General features: G+C 35.6%; 1 protein-coding gene across 16 annotated transcripts in view; it reads left to right on the plus strand.

Annotated features, from left to right (window-relative positions):
* The window catches only part of Robo2 (roundabout guidance receptor 2), a 1,551,815-nt gene that overhangs the window by 1,413,166 nt on the left and 115,925 nt on the right, over positions 1 to 22,724 (plus strand). For all 16 annotated transcript variants that reach the window (XM_048422498.3, XM_085685684.2, XM_085685682.2 and 13 more), the window contains one exon: positions 19,414 to 19,541. In XM_048422498.3, coding sequence (XP_048278455.1) covers positions 19,414 to 19,541 — 128 coding nt within the window. The remainder of the gene's footprint in view (positions 1 to 19,413; positions 19,542 to 22,724) is intronic.

Here is a 22,724-nt window from a genome sequence, read left to right on the forward strand (position 1 = left end):
TTCAGGGTAAACTACTGAGACTCAGATCTCCATTAAACTTATCAAAAGCTGAGTCCTACACTGGCAGGTGATAATGGTTGGCAGCAAAGAACTTCCTTTGTTTCTACTTAGCTTATCATGGCTGAGTCCTACAGTAATTTTTAAAATTGTGTTTTAATTTAGGGATATTTTGATTTTTTAAAAGTAACAAAATGTGTACAGGGTTGTCTGTACATCTTAAACCTACTTTTTTACATTTTTAACATCTTTGAAATATTTTTCACACCTAATAAAAATGTTGAAGTAATCAAATACAGGCTAAACAGTTTTTAGATTTGATCCATTTTTAATATTGTATTTTTCTGCTCAAGAGACCAGTTGAGGGTATGTATTTAGTTGAGAACCATAGAATTGGGGTTTGATTGAATGTTTCCCAACCATCTTTGGTCTTTTTTTAAAATTTATTTATTTATTATATACACAGTGTGAGCCTTCATGTATGCCTGCAGGCCAGAAGAGTGCACCAGATCTCATTACAGATGGTTGTGAGCCACCATGTGGGTTGCTAGGAATTGAACTCAGGACCTCCGGAAGGGCAGTCAGTGCTCTTAACCTCTGAGCCATCTCTCCAGCCCTTCATCTTTGGTCTTTGACAGTGCTCTTTAGAATTGCCAGGCTTGTATCTACTACTCTACGCGGATCTATGGTGGATGGTGGAAACCTGTGTGCAGGCCGGAGTGGGGGGAGGGGCGGCTGCTGACAGATGGTAAGGGAACTACTTGCACTGTGCTGGGAATCAAACTCGGGTCCTCTGGCGGAGCAGTGGCGCGCTCTACACCCTGAATCGTCTCTCCGGCTGAGGCTTGTATTTTTGTAGAGAAATACTAGTCAGATATGCCACAGAATATTCAAAGCTGTATTGACATGTCGTTTTCACATGGCTATTGGTAGACTGGTTGTATGCTTTTGTTTGTCTGTTTTTTGTTTGATTGTTTTGTTTGTTTGGTTAAGGAAGAAGGCCACATCATCTCATTACATTGTACCAGAGGCTCATGAGTCAAGGACACAGACTGTTAACCTATCCCATAACTTGTTGAGACAGTTTTGATGTGCACCCTAGACCTCTCTGAGTCTTCCAAGTGCTGGGTGACAAACTACAGCAGGCACTATGCCTGCCTTGGTTTTGTTGAATTTTTTTTTAAATTTCATTTTTACTTTGAATGTTTACTTTGTATTTTTTAATTAATTTATTTTTTTTTGCTTTCATATATGTGTACTACAATTGTTAAGTAAAATCAAGTTGAGATAAAAAATACATGCTAGAAAGTTCTGAGACTATACTGAATTTTAATGTGTCTTTATTTGAATTAAGAAACTAATATATAATTTAAGAATAGTTTTATTATCCCAATTTATTATGTGTTAAGTGATAAATATGACAACTTTAGTGTCTCTGTTATTTTCCAATTCTTGTAAAAGTCATTTGCTATAAAGTTGAGATAACTTGTAAAAAGTCAAGCAGTATTATATAAACTACATTTTCAAGAAGTACAGTTAAAATTTGAGAAAACTCATCGCTTTTTTCTAAATGTTTCCGTATTTCTGGCCTCTAGTTTCTTGCTCCTGGGACTATACTATTACAGTACTTGTGTGACTAGTTCAATAATTTTAATCCATCAGACAAATGAAAGTGTTAGCTTTAAATCATTATGTTAGAGAATCTCAACATGCAAATTAATGAATAATTATTTTATCCTGATGGAAGCCAGGCATTTTTTCTACACTTCTCAGACTCTAATGATATTTCAAAGAAGCTTATTCGGTCTTGATTTGTGCCTATTAGCATATGTCTTACGTGAACATGAAAGGCAAGGAGACCTCTTTACTTGGGGAAGGATAACAGTAATGCTTTTCAGCAAGTTATAAACTAAATCATCAACATTGATTCCATTACATAGTTAGGTCTCATACAAGGGAGATAACCATGGTTCTTTTATATGTAATTGGTGTGGTGGATGACAGTTATTTCACTTGATGTTTAATGAAATCTGAATATAGGTTGTGTCATGGTTGTAGGGCAGTTGTGTAGTATGTAATTACTATGTAAGCAATATGTGACTATTTTTCTTTCATGTTTAAATTGATGAAATGCTATAGTAGCTACTTGAACTTTCAACACGGAAGAAACTATCTGTGCCAACCTTTCAGTGGGAAAGATGAATTTAGGGAGTATTTTTGCTTTAGCTTCATTTATCCTTGTGAGAGTATTTTAAAATTATAACAACATCCATTTATTTTGTTTAGCTTTAGACTCCAGAGTTTTCTCTATAAATAACTTTAATGATATTAACAATACTTTTTGTAGAATTGAAATATTATTATTATTATTATTATTATTATTGTTTTTACAACTAAAATGTCTTATTGAGATAGGAAGCATGAAAAGTCTAGCAACAATCCTATGCCCAAACGGAGAAATGCTACTTAATGTGATCATTTCCAGGGAGTCAAACTGAAAAGATATCCTACATTGAGTCTGATTAACAGAGTGTAGTAATATTTTGGAGATTTGGAGAAACATCTAAAGACAGTAGTTCACAGCTGAATAACAGGAGGAAAAACATCCACTCCTTTTTTTGTAACTATAAAATCATCAGTATATGTTTTTCAAGGGGGCTCCAATAATGAGTTGAACCAAAACAATACTATAAGGCCAGAAAGATGGCTTGGTGGTTGCTTTTCCAGAGGTCCTCAGTTCAGTCACTCACACTTGATGAAAACCAACTGCAACTTCAGTTTCAAGCAACTTGAAAACTTCTGGCTTCACAGGCACACACACATGAGAGAGAGAGAGAGAGAGAGAGAGAGAGAGAGGGAGGGAGGGAGGGAGGGAGGGAGGGAGGGAGGGAGGAAGAGAGAGAGAGAGAGAGAGAGAGAGAGAGAGAGAGAGAGAGAGAGAAAGAGATATTAAAATAGTATTTTTAAAGAAAAGGTCTCATGTAACCCAGGCTGACTTTTTAAAATTTACTAAGAAGCCAAGTTTGGCCTTGAACTTTTGACCTTCCTGCCTTTACCTCTTCAGGGTTGGGATTACAGGCACGTACAAACACACCTGACTACTTTCTTATATTTTAAAGACAAGATTTTTACACATGAATAAAAAATGAGGTTGAAAAAAGGAATGTTCTTGAGTAGACAATGGTTTTAATTTCTAATAACACATTTTCAGCTGAGTAATTTATATAGAAGCAGAAACTTATATTTAAGTTCTCTGTTCTCATCACCAGTTTCAAAAGTAATTCTTTAAAGCCAAGTGCAAGTGATGGTTTTTGTCTTCTTTGAATCGTAGGTTAATGAGACAAGGCAGTAGGGACAACCATTTACATACTGAATACATCAAAGACATAAAGCTGAGATAAAACTCTTTTTCCTCAGTGCTGCATGCCCATATGTCAGGTGACCCTAGACTCTTGCGCTTATTAGTATTCTTTGATGATCAAATGATTTAATATATGTTTTCACAAGTATTTTATGTAGTAGAAGTTGCTAGAAATTATAATGAACAGGGCAGTGCATCAGCCTGTGTCATCTCACACAGTAAGATAAAGAGATTATCAAAAAGAGGACATCAAATATTCATATGCTGCAGACTTTATGAGTATATTGTAAGCCATCAAAGGAGCAAATATTACTTGCGTATGAACAAAGAAATAAGGACAAAACTGACAAGCATTTACTGGGATGTTCTATCCAATCTCGTAGTGGGATGGAGAATTTAAAAAGCCCCATAAAATTTGGGCAAAAGGAAGGGAGAGTATCCTAATTACGATCTCATCTCCAAACATTAAAGCCCAGTCTATGTTTCAAGTTGTTAGCAAAATAATGTAAATTGAACATTCAGTATATTTCATCCTGCATATGATTTTCACTATGTCACCAGTAGTTAGTGCTATAAATTTTGTTCCATACTTATTTATTTTGTTTTTCTCAACTAAGTCTACAGTGACACTGACTTCCTCAGTCAGAATCTATAGTAGAATGGAACATTCATAATAGCTTTCCTGTGGGAAAAAAAAGAAATAAAATATGCCATTTACATTCTTATGTATGACTGCCACTTCTAAATGCAGTTGATGGCTTCCATATACTGTAGGTAATTCATGAATATTTCATAAAACAGAAAAGGGCCTACAGAATAAGCATTTTAAGAAATATAGTACAAAATTCTATCAATTTTCTTCAGCCCACTGTCAAGTTCCGTTTCTGAAGTCTGTTTTAAGTGAGACTTTGCAGAGTTCTCAGGTCTGTGGAATATGAGATTCACAGAAATAGATGATTCTTTCAGAAGAGGACCTGAATAGACCCACTTACAACCGCGTTTTTGTGCAATTTTGAACAAAGTGGCTCTTTACAGTTAGCCCTGGAAAATGGTCCTGTATTAATTGTCTGGAAGCGCTATTGTTTAGAATGCATACCCCTCGAATGCAGGAGGAGATGCTGAACAGTCGCTCAGCTACCCTGCTGTGGAGATCTGTTGTTCTTGTGTTCAGTGTGCACCTCAAGGACATGTGACAGTTGGTGCTCCTGATAAATACCCACTTGGATTACATTGGCTAGTGGACTGGTCAGTTAAGACACTTTTAGCAAAAGAAAAGGAATACTAAGACCACGTGAAAAACAATGTGTATCAAACATTGTCCAAAACAGCATCTGTCCCCATGAGCCAAATAAGGAAAAGTGCAAATCAAAATTGTCTTCAGTGTTAAATAAGTATTTTACCCAAACTTACAAAGTGCAAGGGCAATTATTAAGGAATGTTTTTGTGCAAATATGACCAGCATAGGAAGTGTGTAGTCTATTGTCCAGGCTGTTGGTTTGAAGGCCTTGTGTTGCCACTGTTTGATTGTGTTTCTCTACCTCTACCGCTGTCTTCTAACAAGGATGTTTGACGTATTTGTTTACCACTAGGAAGCAATATGATCTTGGAGAAGTTATTTAAACTGCATGTTTTACACCCTGGAGATAGAGAACAAGAGAGTGATATGGTTAGTGATTCCCCTCTGCTTTTGCATATTCTAACTGAAAGGTTATGAAATGATTTAATTATTGCAAAGCATTGTAAACCCTATATGGGAGCAAATGCAGGAAGTTCTATTAGTACCATTTATTGAGCTCAGGAGGGGAGGATTAATGATGAAAAATAAGGAACATCCAGTTTGTGTTAATTTCATGTTCTCTTTTATCTGTCTAAACAATATCTACAGAAATATTGGGTATTGTTTATTTAACAGATATCACCTTTGTTTTGAAATAATTACCAGACACACTGGTAAATATGACCAACCAGTTTTCCAGGCCTGGAAATCACTAGCTGTTTTCTTCTATGTCTGGGAAGTGGTGACTCCTCCAGTATTGGGTTCCAGCTCTAGTTACTTCAGATTTTAAGTCGGGATCACCATATTCCCGGTGTTCCACTGAACTGCTTTTAAGCCTGTAATGGGAATGGTGATGCTCCCTTGAGAAGACTTAAGAGAACTTTCCAGGTACCATAAGTGCGACTAAAAGCTTCTCTCTAACAGCAATGCTGTCAATTTAAGCGTTGCTGTCACAGCATAGTGTAACTCTCATTTGAGATACAGAAACACATATTTACGGTAATTTAGTTTGCGACATCATCTATTCATATTAGCGACAGAACTAAGTTTAGACTCTTTAAAACTTGATATCAGTACTCTAAGCTAATTTTCATATTTTGGGATCAATACTTGTTCATGAACTCCACTCAATTAAAATTTTAAATTGTGTATAAAACCAGAGAATTGATTTAAATTTTTAAATATAGTAGATTTGTAGATAGATTTTGTGCTGAAACACTTGAGGTGATTTTTGAAGAAGTTTCTAAAGCTACATACAAGTATTTGACTACATGGTAAACTTAAACTTGGAATAGTGCACATAATCTTCTTGGGAACTGAAGCCCAATATTTTGTTTACATACTGGGTTAATTGGAAACTTCCATTGTTGCCAGGATGGAACTTTTCCTGTGTTTTCATCAAATAGGTGCTAATAGTTACTGTCAACATAAAACTAATTGCTATCTAGGGTGGGAGATCATGGTGCCTGGTCCTGTGACCACACTGGCCCATCTGTTGAGAATCTCAGCCTAGGACCAATGCTGAAGCTGGCATCCTATCTTTGCTTTGGCCGGCCGTCAACTTCCAAGCTGGAACAAACTCCGGATATGAAGTGCACTGGAGTCAAGAGAAGCTCTGATGCCCATTAACTGGCAGCTCTTGTGCTTTGTGTGAGCTGAGCCAAGACCAAGTGCCAGTTCTCAGAGCAGTAGGCTCTGTCTGAGTGCCACCTGTCACTGACATGTGGGTATCACCCATCATGGACGCCACAGTAGGTGTGCTTCTTCCATCAAAGTATGACACATCAGAGCCTTTAGACAGGCTGACATGGGAAATGACTGTAGGAAGACAAGGGCCCTAGCCAAGACTAGATAGTGACTGTGGCTCAAAAGGAAATACTCAGTACTACAGGTGATTGATCTTTTCTAGTAGAAACACTTTCCCAGGTGTCTGTGCTATTTTCTTCACTGTAAATTACATTTTAAAAGAACATTATTCAATTAAGTATTTTAACACAAGTCTTTCAAAGGCAATTTATGGTTAGAATCACTTGAATGATTTGTTCTTTTCGAGACAGCGTTTCTTTGTGTAGCTCTGGCTGTCCTGGAACTTGCTCTGTAGACCAGGCTGGGCTTGAATTCACAGAGATGTGCCTGGCTCTGCCTCTTGAGTGCTGGGATTAAAGGCACTAGGGTTTTTCTTAATAGATATTTCTTACTTGTTTCTGTTACTATTTTATGTAATTTGAGCTATTACGTGAAGCTAAAATGTAGATTTTCAGGACACAATAATTTGTCATATTTTAAATCGCCTTTGTGAACAATTCACAACTCATATATGAATAGAAGCAACCATCTCTTGAAATATGGAAGTTGAACGGAATGTTTTCTGTGATACGTTTAAGTACGTAAATGTTATAATTCCATGGCCAAGGCTAAAAACAACTGAAGAAATAGGGTGCTGCTCTTTTCTTCAATACAAAAAGAAAACAATAAGAAAGGTGACGTTAATGAGTATACGAAAATGAAGGTACTTGCAATTCTACCATGCAACGGCTACTAGTGTTTATGTCTTGTGTATGACATTCCCAATTTCTGTGTAAATTTAGGCAACTGAAATTCAGAATTGGTCTTTCTATTGTTTGTTTCTTTTTATGATTATTTTTCCTTTACAAATTTCATATATGTATATAACATATAAAGATCATATTCACCCTTGCTATCCCCTCTTCCTTTCTGCAGTTCGACTCATCCTCTGCCTCCTCCCACTCAGTTTACTTCCTATTTTCATGTTTGTTTGTGTGGATGTGTGCAGGTCCTGTGAAAGTAGCAATAATGAGCATGAAGAATTTTTTGTTAATACTTACTGCTTACATGGACCCTTATAGAAAAATCCCAGTAAAGATTAAAACCGTTTTTGATTTCATTTCTCTTTCCCATGAATTATAATAATGATAATAATAAATTTTACTTGCACTGTTATCGCTTAAACACAAATTTAGCATTTAGTTGACTTGACTTAATTATCCTTATTACAACTCTATGCAATAAATATTGTTATCTTTATAAATGTGCTAGCATGTACACAGTAACAATAAATATTTCAGGACATGCTACTACAATAGACTTTGGATATTTGAATTTTCCTAAGCCCATACACTTGAACAGTGTCTAGAGCTGTTGAGCCTTTTCCATTTCCTATTTGGACTTGAGGAATAGAAAGACCCAAGGTGAAACTTCTTTGCCTTGACCTATACTTTTGTCATATAGTCACAAAGTATTGTGGGTAACAAAGCAATCATTGGATATACTTTTGCTCTTATGGTAATAATATACCATCAACCTGTGATAAACCCACATCTTTTAAAATTGTTATTTGCACAATTTATAATAATTTTATCTTGTTTAATTTTTTAATATGATTATTTGTTCTTCCCTACATTGTATCAAGAAATAGATAAAAGAAGAAATCGCCAGAAATGATCAGCTGTCAAAGAAATAGTTACTGAAAGAATCACAGAGTTTGAGTAGTTATATATGTTGAAAGCTAGAGACTTTCTTTGGAGTTTGTAATTTGTTCCTTCATCTTCACTACCCAACATAATACTCCAGATACATCTGACTTTATTGAAAGTGGTTTTTGGTATTTTCATGATGAGATTTAATGAAATCAACACATAATGAAATGCATTTTGATCTGCATTTTGAAAATCACTTTTTTCTCTGTTTGTGTAACCGAGTCCAGTTTTTGTATTTCAATAGAGAAGTCAAGAGACTATTGGATTGTTTATATTTCTTGTTGCTGTGACAAAATCTTTGACAAAAGAAACTAAAGGCGAAGTGTTTATTTTTGAGCTCAGGGTTTAAGGATCTGGCCCATTATGGAGGGAAGTCACAGAAGCAGAAGAGAGATGGATGCTGGCACTTACATCACTTCTTACTTTTTATTCAGGACACCAACCCTTGGAATGGGTTTGGAGTGGATTTTTCCCTTCAGTTAGACTAATCCAGCAACTTCTTCCCACACACGGCCAAAGATTTTTTTCCTTAGTGATTCTAAGTCCAGGCAATTTGGAAATCATAATTAACCATTATAACCTTTAGTCCAGCCATTTTTAACCCTATTGTAGAAATTATGTTTTAAAATTTAAGGTGGAGTTGGATTGAGTTGCAGTGGCTTTATTATGGAGGGAAAATCTGGCTAATTGATCATAGTATAGCAACATTCAGTTAAGTGACTTTTTAATTTTGAGGAATTAGGAATGTGAAAAATGCACCTCTTGCAATTGACTAACTTTAGAAATGCTATATTTACAAGTGCTTTACCTACGAGTAGTTCATTTATCTTTCAGAATTACCTCAAACAGCATGTAAATGTTGCCATCAATAATTTAAAAATGAAAACTAAAGGCCCAAATTTAATTGGTAGTTAGATATCTGGAATGCAGACGCATCGGATCCAAGTCCACGCTCTTAACCACTGTACACAGAAATATTTTATGGAACATACATAATTTTAAAATAAAAGAACCTACGAATTAAAGCTAAAGTTGTTGAGGGCCTATTGGCTTTGCGCTGAGAGATGTATAGCTTAGAATTGGTCATTTGAATAGCCTTGAAGTTGAAAACCCTGACGCTTAGAGACTGAAGAATATGTTCAAGGTTGCATGTCCAATATGTGGCCGAGCTGAAAAGACCCTGTTATCTCTGATGATTAAAAGCTCCTATTCATTTTCCACTGTAAGTGGAGTACTGTGCATTACATGCTTTAGTGCACAGCCATTCTTGTTTTTTAGGTTTTGGCTTTTAATCTGTTACGCAAAGGAAGTAAAGCTGTCCTCATTACTGTAGGTTTTTTCTCTGTCTGTCCAACTAATTTTGATGTATTTATTTGAAATCACAAGTATCTTGCTCTATGCCTGACAGGTGATACTTCGCTCTGCATTTCAGTGCAGTAGTTTCTCAGCTGTGGGATGTTTGTTTCTCCTACCCCGTAGGAGGTATTGCATAATGCTTTAGGGTAAATTTCCATTGGTTGCTTCTGACATTTCATGGATAGAGGCCAAGAATGATTTGAAAATGCCTTCTAGGGAATAAGCACGGCAAGGAATGAGTTTAAAATTAAAATATCAATAGTTTTAAAGTTAAGGAAATCTAAGTGGGAAATATGAACTAGGCATTGACCAAGTGATATTATTTAAATATTTGTTTTGTTTTGTATTTGAGACAGAGTCTTGAAAACAGAATAGGTTGGTCTGTAGTTTGTTGTGAAGCTGAGAGTAACCTTTAACTCCTAATTTGTCTCTAGTTTTGAATCCCGGGTGACAGTATATGCCACCATGCTGAGTTTGAATTTTATTTTATATTTAGGGCAGAAACTATAGACTATCATTCAAGTGAGCATATACAACATAATATAATAGTTATTTCTCATTTCCTTAAATATGAAGCTTGCATCATTTTGAGGTGCACAAATAATACCATGGTAGGATTAACATAAACATGTCAATATTTAACACAGAAAGACATTTTGGTTCACTAATGCTTTTTGCATATTTTGTTTTTCTTAATTGATTTTTTAATGTTGTGAGAATATTAGGCAAGATTATTGTATTTATACAATTACTTCCTTTTCTCTCTTCACCTTTTCCCATGTACTTTCCAATACCCTTTCAAATTTATTATTTCATTATTATTGCTATTTATATATGTGTGTTTACATATATATTTGTATATATACATACATATATGCATAAATATACAACATACTGAGTTCATTCATTGTTGCTTATGTGCAACAATGTTTAAGACTTGCTAGTTGGAACTGAATAAATTATTAGAGTTCTTGTCCCTAGAGAAAACTAATTTTCCTTCACTCAGAAGTTTAGTTCTTTGTCTAGGAATGAGACCTTGTGAAATTTACACCTTCTGTATTGGCCCATCAGTCAATGCTGTCAGGGTACAGGTTTTGTTTAGGCAGCCATACTGCTGATATTTCATGGATGCAGCTTTCCTTTCATGTCTCGAAAATGCTGTCTAGTAGCTGCTACTTTGATTTACTAATGTTATGAAATAAATGTATTTTGAATATTCTCTAGAATATATAAGTCAGAGCTTTTCGTTTTTCATTAAATCATTGCTGCGTTGATAAAACTAGTCACCCTTATTAGATACAGCTCTAAGCCTACATTTTCAATCAGATTTATCAAGCAACAAGGTACTTTATACAAGTCGTTTTCAGTAGTGCCCGTTTTAGAAGGGGTTAAATTTCCAGAGTTTGCCACAGTCACATCTTACGAAAGCATTTCTAGGACAAAAGAAAAGGCTGAGAGAGCCTTTCTGTTTTCCCAGAGCATTGCTCAGACTAAACATTCCCAGGTGACAATGCTGTGCCCTCCTTAGCTCAGCTGTGTTCACTTGTAAAGCAGATGAAGGAGTTGCCTCTGTGCCTCTCCCATCTCAGAGATTGCAAGCCTAGGACCTGCATATCAAAACAGACGAGTGAGCGTTATGGATTCTTGTGGATTTAATACCTAAGATCCTCTTCTGAAAGGTTTGAGAGTTGAGGATAATTTCTTACCAAATATCTGACTCTGAGTAGAGCCAATATTCCACATATGATATCTCATGTTCTAGTTTTATTGTAAAATCAAATTATCCTGAGAGAACTTAAGCCAATTGGATAATTATTTCTAAATGAAAAGATAATTGAACCCGCTTCTACAACTTTATTTCAACATGCTTTCCTAATTGTGAAATATTTGTCATTTTTACAGTAAAATTTCAATGGCCCTATGAAATGGGTACTTTTAATTACTATATTAATTATCTTAAAGAAGAGGGAAAGTCACAGTCATTTAAATAAACTGGGTATAACTTTCAATAAAATCAAACTGTGTTTTGTTCTACTTTGTTATTTTATTTATGATGTAGTACAGTACTCCATTAAAAATATTTCTTTAGTGCTATGTGCTAGATACTGGGGTTGTCTGGAATGTCTGAGGTGGGGCACCCTTTACTTTTCTTGGCCACCCCTATGCCAGAGAGCCAGCCATTAATGAAGAACTATACTTCCTTTACTGTGTTGGGAATAACTATCTGGGGAAGTAGGAGGCAGGGCTTTATAGACAAGGTTGGAGGTTGTTTAAAAATCAGAGGAGTTTTTACAGTGGCGATGCATGTTCCAGAGGAGGTCAAAAATAAGAGCAAGATGTCAAGAGAAGATGGACAGGAGTTATTGCTGAGAACTGCAGGCTGTGAACCTCTTAGTAGTTCACAAACTTACACTGAAAATTGATGTCTGGAAGACCATGCAAGGTCTGCCATTAAATCACAACATTGAGAGGCAGGGACCCGGAATAAAGCCACAGACTACACAGATAAGATGTCCAGCACAAGGACTTTGGATAAATTCAGTGGTAGATACTTCCCTACCATGCATGAGCTCCGAGTTCAATTCTCACCAAGGAAAACAAATGTTTAGGGAGTACTTGTTTAGGTTGGCCACATGGTTTGACCTTTTAGAAAAGTCCCAGCTGTGATATTATTGAACTGCAGAATTCCAGAGAGAGACAGATTGCATCTAAGTGGTCAAACCAAAGATCCTTGACAGTTGTGCAATGCCTGCTCTATTTGACCTTGTTATACTGTGAACCAAAATCTGCATTTTGTCAGACAGTCTGCTGCAGTTTCTCAATATGGATGTTTTCAACATTGTGTCTTGTTTATTTTCATACAGCTTTGTTTGAAAATGTTTTCCTTCTACTGGCTGTGCAGAAGGGAAAACAGTATTTGAGCCCTCTTATCTGTGCATCTAAATGTATGGGTAACAAGGAATTCTTCATGCCAGTGTTTGTGTATGCAAATACACCATTGGTAAAGTTAAATTTAGAAATAGGGAACAATAAGAAAATAAAGACAACTAATAATAGAAAAAGTTACAATACCACATGCTAATAAAGGGAATTTGATTTTTCTATCTCCCTTTCTCCTCTGTCTGTCTATCTATCTATCTATCTATCTATCTATCTATCTATCTATCTATCTCCTTCTTTCTACATTTTTCTGATTAAAGATAGTATTTTTTCAGAAAAAAGATGATCATAAATGAAAAGGTTAGCCATGAAGAAGAGAGTGTTTTTTAATAGGGATCTTCTATCCATGGTTAGCAACGATACAAGGAAATCACCCAAAACTAGAATTTGGAAGTAACAAGAGCAGTGTTGAGAACAATTTCCTAGCTTGAAATGTAGTCAAAATACAGTTTGCTTCCTTAGATAAGTAAGATGTTGAGTTTTGTGGTTCATAGGCATTTCTGTGTGTTCATGGTCAGCATTGGGACATGGCGACACGAAGCTGTACTCTGCCAAGTTTGTATTTGAGAATACAAAGTTTTTTAAGAAAAAGAAATCTCATAGTAGTCAAAGTTTGCAGTTTTGAGTTGAACGACATTGATAGCTACTCTAAGGAACACATGGCATATGGTCTGCAGATTAGACACCCTGCTGAAGATTTCAGAATAAAATAGAAAGTTCAATCATAGTAATCTTGTACTTTTCAATTTCCCTCTGTGCTTAGGTAAATCTGGAGTTTGATTTGCCTTTTGCAGTTAATTCAATGGCAATCATCATTGTTAGTACAGGTAGCCATTCACATTTTCTTTGGCTTCTTGTCTAGAATTGATAGTGACATTATTAAAGGAATAGCAAGATTCACTCACCAAAATTCTAAACAAAGCATTCATAATAATTTCACATCAAATAACCATGAATTCATTTGACTTATTGAAGGTGGTTCAATCTTTGGCCATCAAACTGAAGCCCTGTATTAGTTATGTGATCTAAAAAATTGCCTTTAAGATACACCTTGGGCATTACAGAACTAGCAATTGTACATGATTTAGCTTTCTAGATGTAATCACATGCATGGTTTTAATGTACTCAAGTCTTATCATGAAAGAATGTCTCTAAAAAACAATAAATAGCAAGAATAATTTAGGAAAATTACACAATCTATTTTTCTTTCAAGATTATTAAGGGTGTAAAATTTTCCAGGAAAGAGTGGTGAAGATAAATGCTTTTACTAAAATTTGTAGGCAATTGATAAATAATCTCATTGAGAGTTTGTTTCTGAGAAGAAAAGAAGGGCAGTACTATGGGTGATCAAACTCTAGTCTTTGGACATACTAGACAAATGTTCTCTCTGTCATTAGTTCCAGCCCTGCCCCTTATTTTTAAATGGTATTTTCTATGTCTATGTCTATGTCATATACACTGTACAAAGAAATGTTTCTGAGTTAGTACTATGAATCAGTTAATAATCTCATAAGATTAATAAGAGGTTTGTATAATAAAAATATACTTGTGTTGAACACAAGGCAATAGACCATTAGGCTATAGGAAGGCTGTTAATAATAAAGGTCCCTAGTGAGATTTCATTGAAAGAGAAAGAGTTATTATTAAAGACTTTTATTTTTTAAAGCACTCCAAAATACATAAGGCTATTTTTAGCTCTTTGGATTCATGGAAATATAATATAACTTGGAAACTATCTTTAAAATTTTATTAATTTTTAAAAGAAAGAAAAATACAAGGGCTGGAGAGAGACATACTAGTATTGCAACAACAAAAGTTTGGTTCCCAACATCTACCTTGGTTGCTTACAACAGCCTATAGCTCCAATTCTATGAAGACCAATGCCTCTGTTCTCCTTGGATACAATAACTCACATATACATATATACACAGAAACTTACACATAATGGAAACTAAACAGACTTTAAAATAATAAATATATTTACTTTTATATATATTGAATAATATCTGTTTTTTTAAAATTCATAGTTTATAGTAATGAATAGTTCAAATAATGCATAGCTTCATGACTGGCTATCTTAACTTTTAATAAAGCAGATGTATACTAACATTTTGAGTGTTAATACAATACACTTGCTCTGGAAGTTTAACCAGAAATCTTAGATTAAGTTGTAAATGATTTTTGAAGAAGTAAAAGAGGTTGAAGAAATATGTTTGCTTCCATGAATACAGATATTTTGACATGAGAATTATTTAGGAAGTTTTATGGAATCCTTACATAATCCAAACAAGGTGAGGAGAGACACAGGCTTTCAACATGGGAAAAGCCCAGATTATCTGAATAATTTCATTTATTTTTCTTTTGACGGTTCTCTCCAATTCTATAGTCACCATTGAAGGCATGGACCCCCTGTTCTAATACACACAGAAGAGTTGGAAAACTGGGATATCTTTTCATTACACCAATCCAATGTGAATTGAAAACTGCACAAAAATAATTGAGAAAATTTGTTAATACTACAAAATTTTCAAATACTGCCTGATATTTTAATTTAATTTTGATTTATAGAACTTTTCTTCCTGCTATGTAGGATCACAGATTTTCTATATATTATTGCAGGACTACATAAAGTAATACAATAAATTTGCTCATGCAAAGTAGTTAATTACTTTTAAATTTTGCATTTCGTTTCCATAATAATCAGTAGTAATATTTATCTTTTGAGACATTTTTAGAATTAGCCATAAATATCGAAACACATGGACAGTACCTTCTATAAAGCTGTTTTAAATATTAAAGTAAATACACTTTGTTTTGTTTATTGTTTAACTGAACAGATGGTAACGGTTTTGACACAATTAAATTCTCTTTTCCTTTTTTTTACCCCCCCCCCCCCCCGCACCGTGGGGTAAAAGTAATGCAGTGACACGGAGCTTCTGTGCCTACATCGTCACAGCTGGTCACCAATCAGTCTGGATTCACGGTACAGTGAGGCTAGCACATGTTGACCAGGGGCCAAATCTGATTGGGTTATATTTTTCAGCAGTGGTTCATATCAAAAGAAATAAGGTACATCTATGGTAGCAACTGACAGCCTAGGATAACATAACCGTCATTAATCAAACCTGGCAGCAATGGCATCCTTCGTATATATCCAAGTCAGGTGGATTTCACAAGGAAAGTCATCTCGTTTCTAATAAAACTGCCTCATCAGAAATGTTTTTCATCTGTTTCATCTCTTTTTAATTAAGATAGTCATTGCTACTGCTATATGCCATGCATATGTAAAATTTCACCGTACCGATAAGTGGTTTTATATCAAAGCAAGCTCAACTCATTTATAGTATATCCTAGACTAAGCAAAGGCAGTTAAAAACAAATTGAAGTATCTCTGATTGAGAAGAGAAATGTAATAACTTATGTGTAGATTAATATTTAATCATAAAGTTTCTATAATTATGCACATTAAAAAGTATGGATATTGTTAGTTTTTAGGAAACCCTTGATGAATTATCAACACAATATGGTAAGAAGCAGCAAACATATCAAACAGAAAGGTAGGCTCTCTCCATTCTTAGAAGGAAAATTTTCTGATAGTAGCTCACAATCCTGTTTACACCTAGACAACAGCAAAATCAGCCTTTTACTTAAAGTCACATAGGAAATAAGCATTTTATACAAGTTGTTTATCATCTTTCTGTCACATGTGGAAACACCACAAAGGACTTAAATGGAAGTGTTTTGGTTAGGTTGTATTGTCAGCTTGACAGAGTCCAGAATCCTGTGGGAAGAGATTCTCAATGAAGGATTGTCTTCATCTGGTTGGCCTGTGGGCATGATAGTGGAAGTTGTTTGATTTTGCCTTAACTGAAGTGGAAAACACCACCCAATAATCATACTCCACGTGAATGCAAAGAAGTGACAAACTGACCATTAGCATGCACACATCCACTGCTTCCTTCTGATTCTGGTGTAGCATGACCAATTCTCTCACCTGCTGCCTCTGTTACTGCCTCACTGTGATGGTAATGGACTGTAACCTGAAATTCTGAGTCAAAATAAATTCTTTATATTGTTGCCGACAACAAGTAAATGCTTAAGAGAGAATATAAATAATTTTTCCTGCATATGAAATTATCTCAGATGTATGATTCTTATCAATGATATAGCGGGAGATACTTCTGACATTATAGTTATCTATATGTATACATTAATTTTTATATTTCTCTATATTGTTACTCCTTTGTGTTTTCTTAGCTTAGAATTTATCTTAAACTGTAAACATAAGCCATCCTTATAGAGAAGCATTGTAACCTTGAAGCCATTCACATTTATATAGCATTCATATTAGCAGAAAACAAGGCATTAATTGCACATCTCTTGAGTTCTTTGTATGCATAATATATAGCTATCATAAATTATATTTTCCTCAGGCTATACTGTTCTTACATATTTTGCAGTTGTAGTTGGTACTCTTTCTGTACCAGACATTGTTACTGGAACAATTTTGTTAGTGGGATGATTCATACCCAAAGAATTTAAATACTTTGTCCACCATTATAAACACAGAGTGACCCTGTTATTTGACCAATAGGTTCCCAAGTATGTGCTTTAAGGGACTTGTATAAATTTTAAAAGTTTTGTGATTAATAGTATGATAAGGACATTTGGTGAAACAGATAAGATGGCCCCTTCTTGGATAAAGGCAACAATGAAAACTCTAAAACTCTATGTAGTTCTAAGTTATACAGAATCATTAACAGGTTTCTGCTTTTCAAGGGGGAAGTAGCTGTATTTCTTTTTGAAGGAGTTACAAAAGGTTTCAAACACAGATAGTGAATAAGTCTTTCTTAAAGTCTTAAACCATGGTAAACAGGAAGAAGTTCAAGGTCAATATGTTATCAGAGAAGTCAAAAGACAAAGGAGCTGGGGTGGTCCAAGCCTCTGATATAGTTCTATAGTTGGTTGAAAGATATTGCTTTTTTTCCATGCCTGTACATAATGTAAAAATGTCACTAGTAGAGACAAGGTGTTTTTTTTTTTGTTTGTTTGTTTTGTTTGTTTGTTTTTGTTAGAAGTAGAACACAACTAATTATAAAGCTCTTTTGTTGATTGTAGTTTCTGCCCCACCTGGTCCCACAGCCATTTAGTCCCAAAGAAACACACAGAGATCTACATTTAATTGTAAACTGGTTGGCCTATTAGCTCAGTTTTTCTTATTAACAACTCTCACATCTTACATTAACCCAGAATTCTTGTACTATGTGGCTTGGTACCTTTATTAGTTAGGCATTCTCGTCTTTCTTCTTCTGCCTCTGGGTGATGACTGCAGACTGAGCCTTTCCTCTTCCCAGAGTTCTCCTATACTGTTCTATACTTCCTGTCTATATTTCCTGCCTGACTACTGGCATTTCAACATTTTATTAAACCAGTACAAGTGACAAATTTTTACATGTTACAAGACCATTGTCCCACAATACTGTTTGAAACCAGTTGAAAAGGGTATGAAGATCATTTAACACTTCAAAAACTCAAGTAGAATGATTGGGATTCCAGGTAGCCTCAGTGACTTAGTGAGTTTGAGAGTCTGGGCTACATGAGAGCCTTCCAAATAAAAAAAATCAGGCTAGACTTGTGTATTGATTCTTCTTTTTTTTTTCCTGTTAGACTTGTTTATTCAAGTATCTGAAAACACTCTTTCCACTTCCTCCCCTCCTCCCAATACCCTCCAGCTCCCCCCACTTCTTCTTCTCCTCCCTCACCATTCCCCAGTGCAGTCAGGGTTTCCTGCCCTATGGGAAATCCAAGTTCCTCCCCCCTCCCTCCAGGTCCAGGAAGGTGAGCATCCAGACAGGCCAGGATCCCAAAAAGCCAGTCCATGCAGACGAAACAAGATCCAGTGCCATTGTCAATGGCTTCTCAGTCTTCATTTGGACCTTGGGGGCTCAGTCAGCCCCCATGTCAACCACATTCAGAGTCTGGTTTGATCTCATGCTCGTTCAGTTCCAGTCCAGCAGGCCTTGGTGAGCTCTCATTCGATCAGACCCCTTGTATCAGTGGGTGAACGCACCCTTCACGCCATTTTTGGAAGTATTTAGCCCACACTTATAAATAATGGCTCATTTCTTAAATTTAGAAAATAACAGATTATTTCAAAATAAGTTTAAATATAAGACATTAGCATCATTTGCTGGAGCAAAGTAGGGATGCCTTGCCATGGGATAATATTGCTGTAAGATTCCAAGTTCACAGACAAACAAGACAAAAATATGATCAGATTTCCACTCTTATGATCTTGCCTCTCAATTTATACTAATATTATTTCAAACATTTTTTCCTGGTAGCTTGTAATAACTTATTCTGCTTTTCTTTTTCAATGTTTCACAGTTATATCAATGTTTCCAAAATTTTTTTTTAGTTGATTGTGTATGTTGGATACTTTTTGGGACATTCTGTTGTTTTAGTGTTCATATAGGTAGTTGGAAAAAAAACCACAAAGACAAAAACTACTTCCCTTATTTATTCTTTTGATCTATGTTTATTTTGTCAACTTCTCAATACAGAAGACAAATATTTCCTCTTTTAATATAGTTTAAGTTTCATATATTCACATTGTCTAAATATTATAGAGTGATTAACTTACAAAATAATAAATCACAAGTGAACCAAAGCAAAAATATGTAGTATTTTCATTTATAGTGGAGAGTTACCAAGGACAGCTAAATTGGAAAGCCTGTCTTTGATAGCTTCAAAGTATAAAATGTTGTATACATGTAAAACGAATGGGTAACTGACAAGTAACTAGTGATCAGTTTTAAAATGAATGATCTGAATGATCTTAGTTTTAGTAATTTTAGTGTAAATGAGCTTAATTTTGTTGCTAGATGTAAATTGCAGCATAAAAAAGATAAAGGAAGATTACTGCCTGTATGCTATTATCTATATGACTGCTGCTATTTAATGATGTTGTTTCCTATTCTCCACAGGTACGATATCAAAGATGACTATACCCTGAGAATTAAGAAGGCCATGAGTACAGATGAAGGTACCTATATGTGTATCGCTGAGAATCGGGTGGGAAAAGTGGAAGCCTCTGCTACCCTCACTGTCCGAGGTAAGAGACTTAAAGCGTCAAAGAAAATTGAACAAGGAGCCTAATATTTTGTCCAATTGGTAAGTTCATGTCTGCTCAAAATAGTAGGGGCTGTTGGGCATGTTATCCCACACCTGTTATCCTAACACGCAAGAAGTAACCACAGAGGGATCACAAATGCAAAGTATGCCTTGGGGTCTAAATAGCAAGACTGTTTCAGAGAAAAGGAATATATTATATTTAGTATTATAATAAATACTCAGGTGTTTTTGCCTTCTAAATTATTAATTGAAATGAAATGATTGCTTAAATAGATCATTCCATTTCCTTGCCCTTCCTTCCTTCCTTCCTTCCTTCCTTCCTTCCTTCCTTCCTTCCTTCCTTCCTTCCTTCCTTCCTGTCTGCCTTCCTTCCTGTCTTCCTTCCTTCTTCCCTCCCCCACCTTCTTTCTTCCCTCCCTCCCTTCCTTCTTTTCTTCTTTTCTTTCTTCCTTTCTTTCTTGAATCCACAAAAGAAACTTACTTCCAAATGCAATGACCAGCTCTGAACTCGTGTTCAGTTTAATCTCAGTATAATAATAAACTAATTCAGACAATAGTCAGTTCAGCCTGCTAAATGGTCCACCACATCTGGTAAGCAGTGAACATGTGTAACCTTGCTCATGTTCAAACAGAAATACTAAGGATTGCCTCAGAACTGGGGCTGCATTGATTCTCATTTCTTGCTTGTGGATGGCTGCCAAAATTGCTGTTGGGAAACTGATTTACATTTCTCTTGACATGTTAGCTTGAACTTAAGAACACAAAGGATCCATTCTATGACCACAATTAACATTTGCTTGTGCTATATTCAAGCTCCAGCTTCTCAAGTTCTCTTCTCTTCAGAACTGTGGTTGCTGGAGAGGTTTTAGGCAAGTGTGTCTCAGTGTGATGCTGCTATAATCACCCAACTGCAGGTGCTATTGGCACCAATGGCTCCATGGGAGACTATATGAGCCTCATCCCCCTACATAGCAGAATTAAAGAGTCCTGTACCTTTGAACATGAGAGAAGATTCTTTTCAAGATTCCAATTTGGTTGTAACTCTTTGAGATATCCAATCTATGATCTCCGAATTTTATACAGCAGGAGATATTAAGATGTAACGTTTGTCTCTAGGTCTGTGTTGTGAAGATCCAATAACGGGCAGCCCTTAAGCATTTCTCTGGTGTTGCCTTCTCATTTAACAGACAAAGCAAGCTAAACAAGATGAAGGGAGCTGTCTAGGTTCATACTAGTGATTTGTGGAGAATTCAGAGCAAGCACTCACTTTCTCCCATCATGAGACAATGCTCCGGCCCTTTCACATAGGTAAAATTCCTTTGCAGTGTTATGTGCTATCTGGAATAATGATGGATGAGCCCAAACTGGAGAGGCTTTAGCTGGTATGATCCAGTCTCCAGGATTCTTCTCAGTCCCAACACCTTTCTAGTAGTACACTGAGTGTGCTTGGTATTTGTCCTTCTTTATAGCCAGGAAATCCCTGTAAAAACAGTCCTAGTGGTGGGCTAGCATGAAGCAGTGTTACTGGTTTAACTGTTTATCAGAGGCCTTACTATGAATCTCCTTTTTGTAGTTAGTACATACACTGACAAACAAAACCACAAGAAGCTAAAGATCTTTACTGATGGGAGTCTTTGATATCTAGTCTTTACCATACCTTCACCCAAACCTTCTGTAATATGACTTGAAGTGATACATCTAGTCAAAACATTTTATTGAAATAATTTACCACATTCTACTACGTGGTATATACATGGTTTCTGGAAGCTTTCAAATTCTTATATATTCTATGCTGTCCTTTCCATATATTTTTAAGATATATCAGGCTAATAATATCATCTAGTTCATAAAAATTTTGAGAGTAATTATGGCACAGTGTAAAGTTCAACAGCATAAAATAGGGGTTTCAATTGTTGATTGTATATTTTTAATGACATTAATATTATACTAAGAGGAGGATAGAGGTCTGTGCCTGCAATTTTAGAACATGGGACACTGAGGCAGGGGAACTGTAATGAATTGGAGGCCAGTCTGAGCTACACAGTGAGTCTCAGGAAATGTGGGCTACACAGTGAGACTGTTTTTAGCAGTGTTTTAAAACAAGTAAAACCCAATCAAAAAAGCAAACAAGTATTGCTGTTTTATACTATCACTGATTCTAATATATAATAATTACAAGTGGTAAAGACAGAATGGATAAAGATTGTAAAATATGGCAGTATTGTTTATACATATATTTATTGTGTTGTATATATGAGTACTCTGTTTGCATGCTCATCTATACACACTTGAAGAGATCAGATCCCATTATTGATAGTTGTGAGCCACCATGACATTGTTGGCAATTGAACTCAGGACCTCTAGAAGTGCAGCAGTGCACTTAATCACTGAGACATCTCTAGAGTCCGATTTACTTTTATAATTAACAGTAACATGTCAACTAATAGTTCATATAGCTGAAAAGCACATCCTAAAAGTTAGGAAGATATAAACTAGCCTTTTTTTCCCATATCTTTTAATGACTTACTGCTCTTAAATGCTGTCAGTTTTAAAATATTTGCTTTCTGCTAGCTTACTCCTTTACACTGGTAGAACTCTGTTTAAAATGATGGAAATTTGTTTGTTTGTCTCAGCATTCAACACACCAATTTAAGGGAAGTAAATGACTAGTTGTGTTTCAAAGGTGGTAACAAAACTCCAGCCTCTGGATAAACTGATTTAGAGAGCAATTTGTGAAGTTCACTGACCTTAACTAAGGGAGGTAGTCAGGGCCACTTCTATAACATGAGCTTTCTGAGTGGTATGTACTCTCCCAGTTAAATAATCATGCTCATTTCTAGACACAATAGAATATTTTATAGTAACAGGAAGCACTACTAAGTCTAAGGTTCGCTACAGTGAATTATCTGAGTTCCTGGTGGAATACGGCTATCACAAGAGCTGAAATTATGTGTTCCCAGGTACAGAATACTGTCATGAGATAGAGGACATTTTTGCTTCCTGAACAGACATTCCTACAGTACTATTGAAACTTACCAGTTTTTAGCCTCTTGCCCACCACCCATGAGACGAGTGGCTTCATCTCATTTCTCTTTAGAAGAACGTTGGCAGCCGTTCAGCTGTACCTCAGCTTTGCTCCCACAAGTTTGTGTAAATTAGGAAA

The sequence above is a fragment of the Myodes glareolus genome, chromosome 2, assembly GCF_982192425.1.
Source record: "Myodes glareolus chromosome 2, mMyoGla1.1, whole genome shotgun sequence".
In the NCBI taxonomy this organism is placed as follows: Eukaryota; Metazoa; Chordata; class Mammalia; order Rodentia; family Cricetidae; genus Myodes; species Myodes glareolus.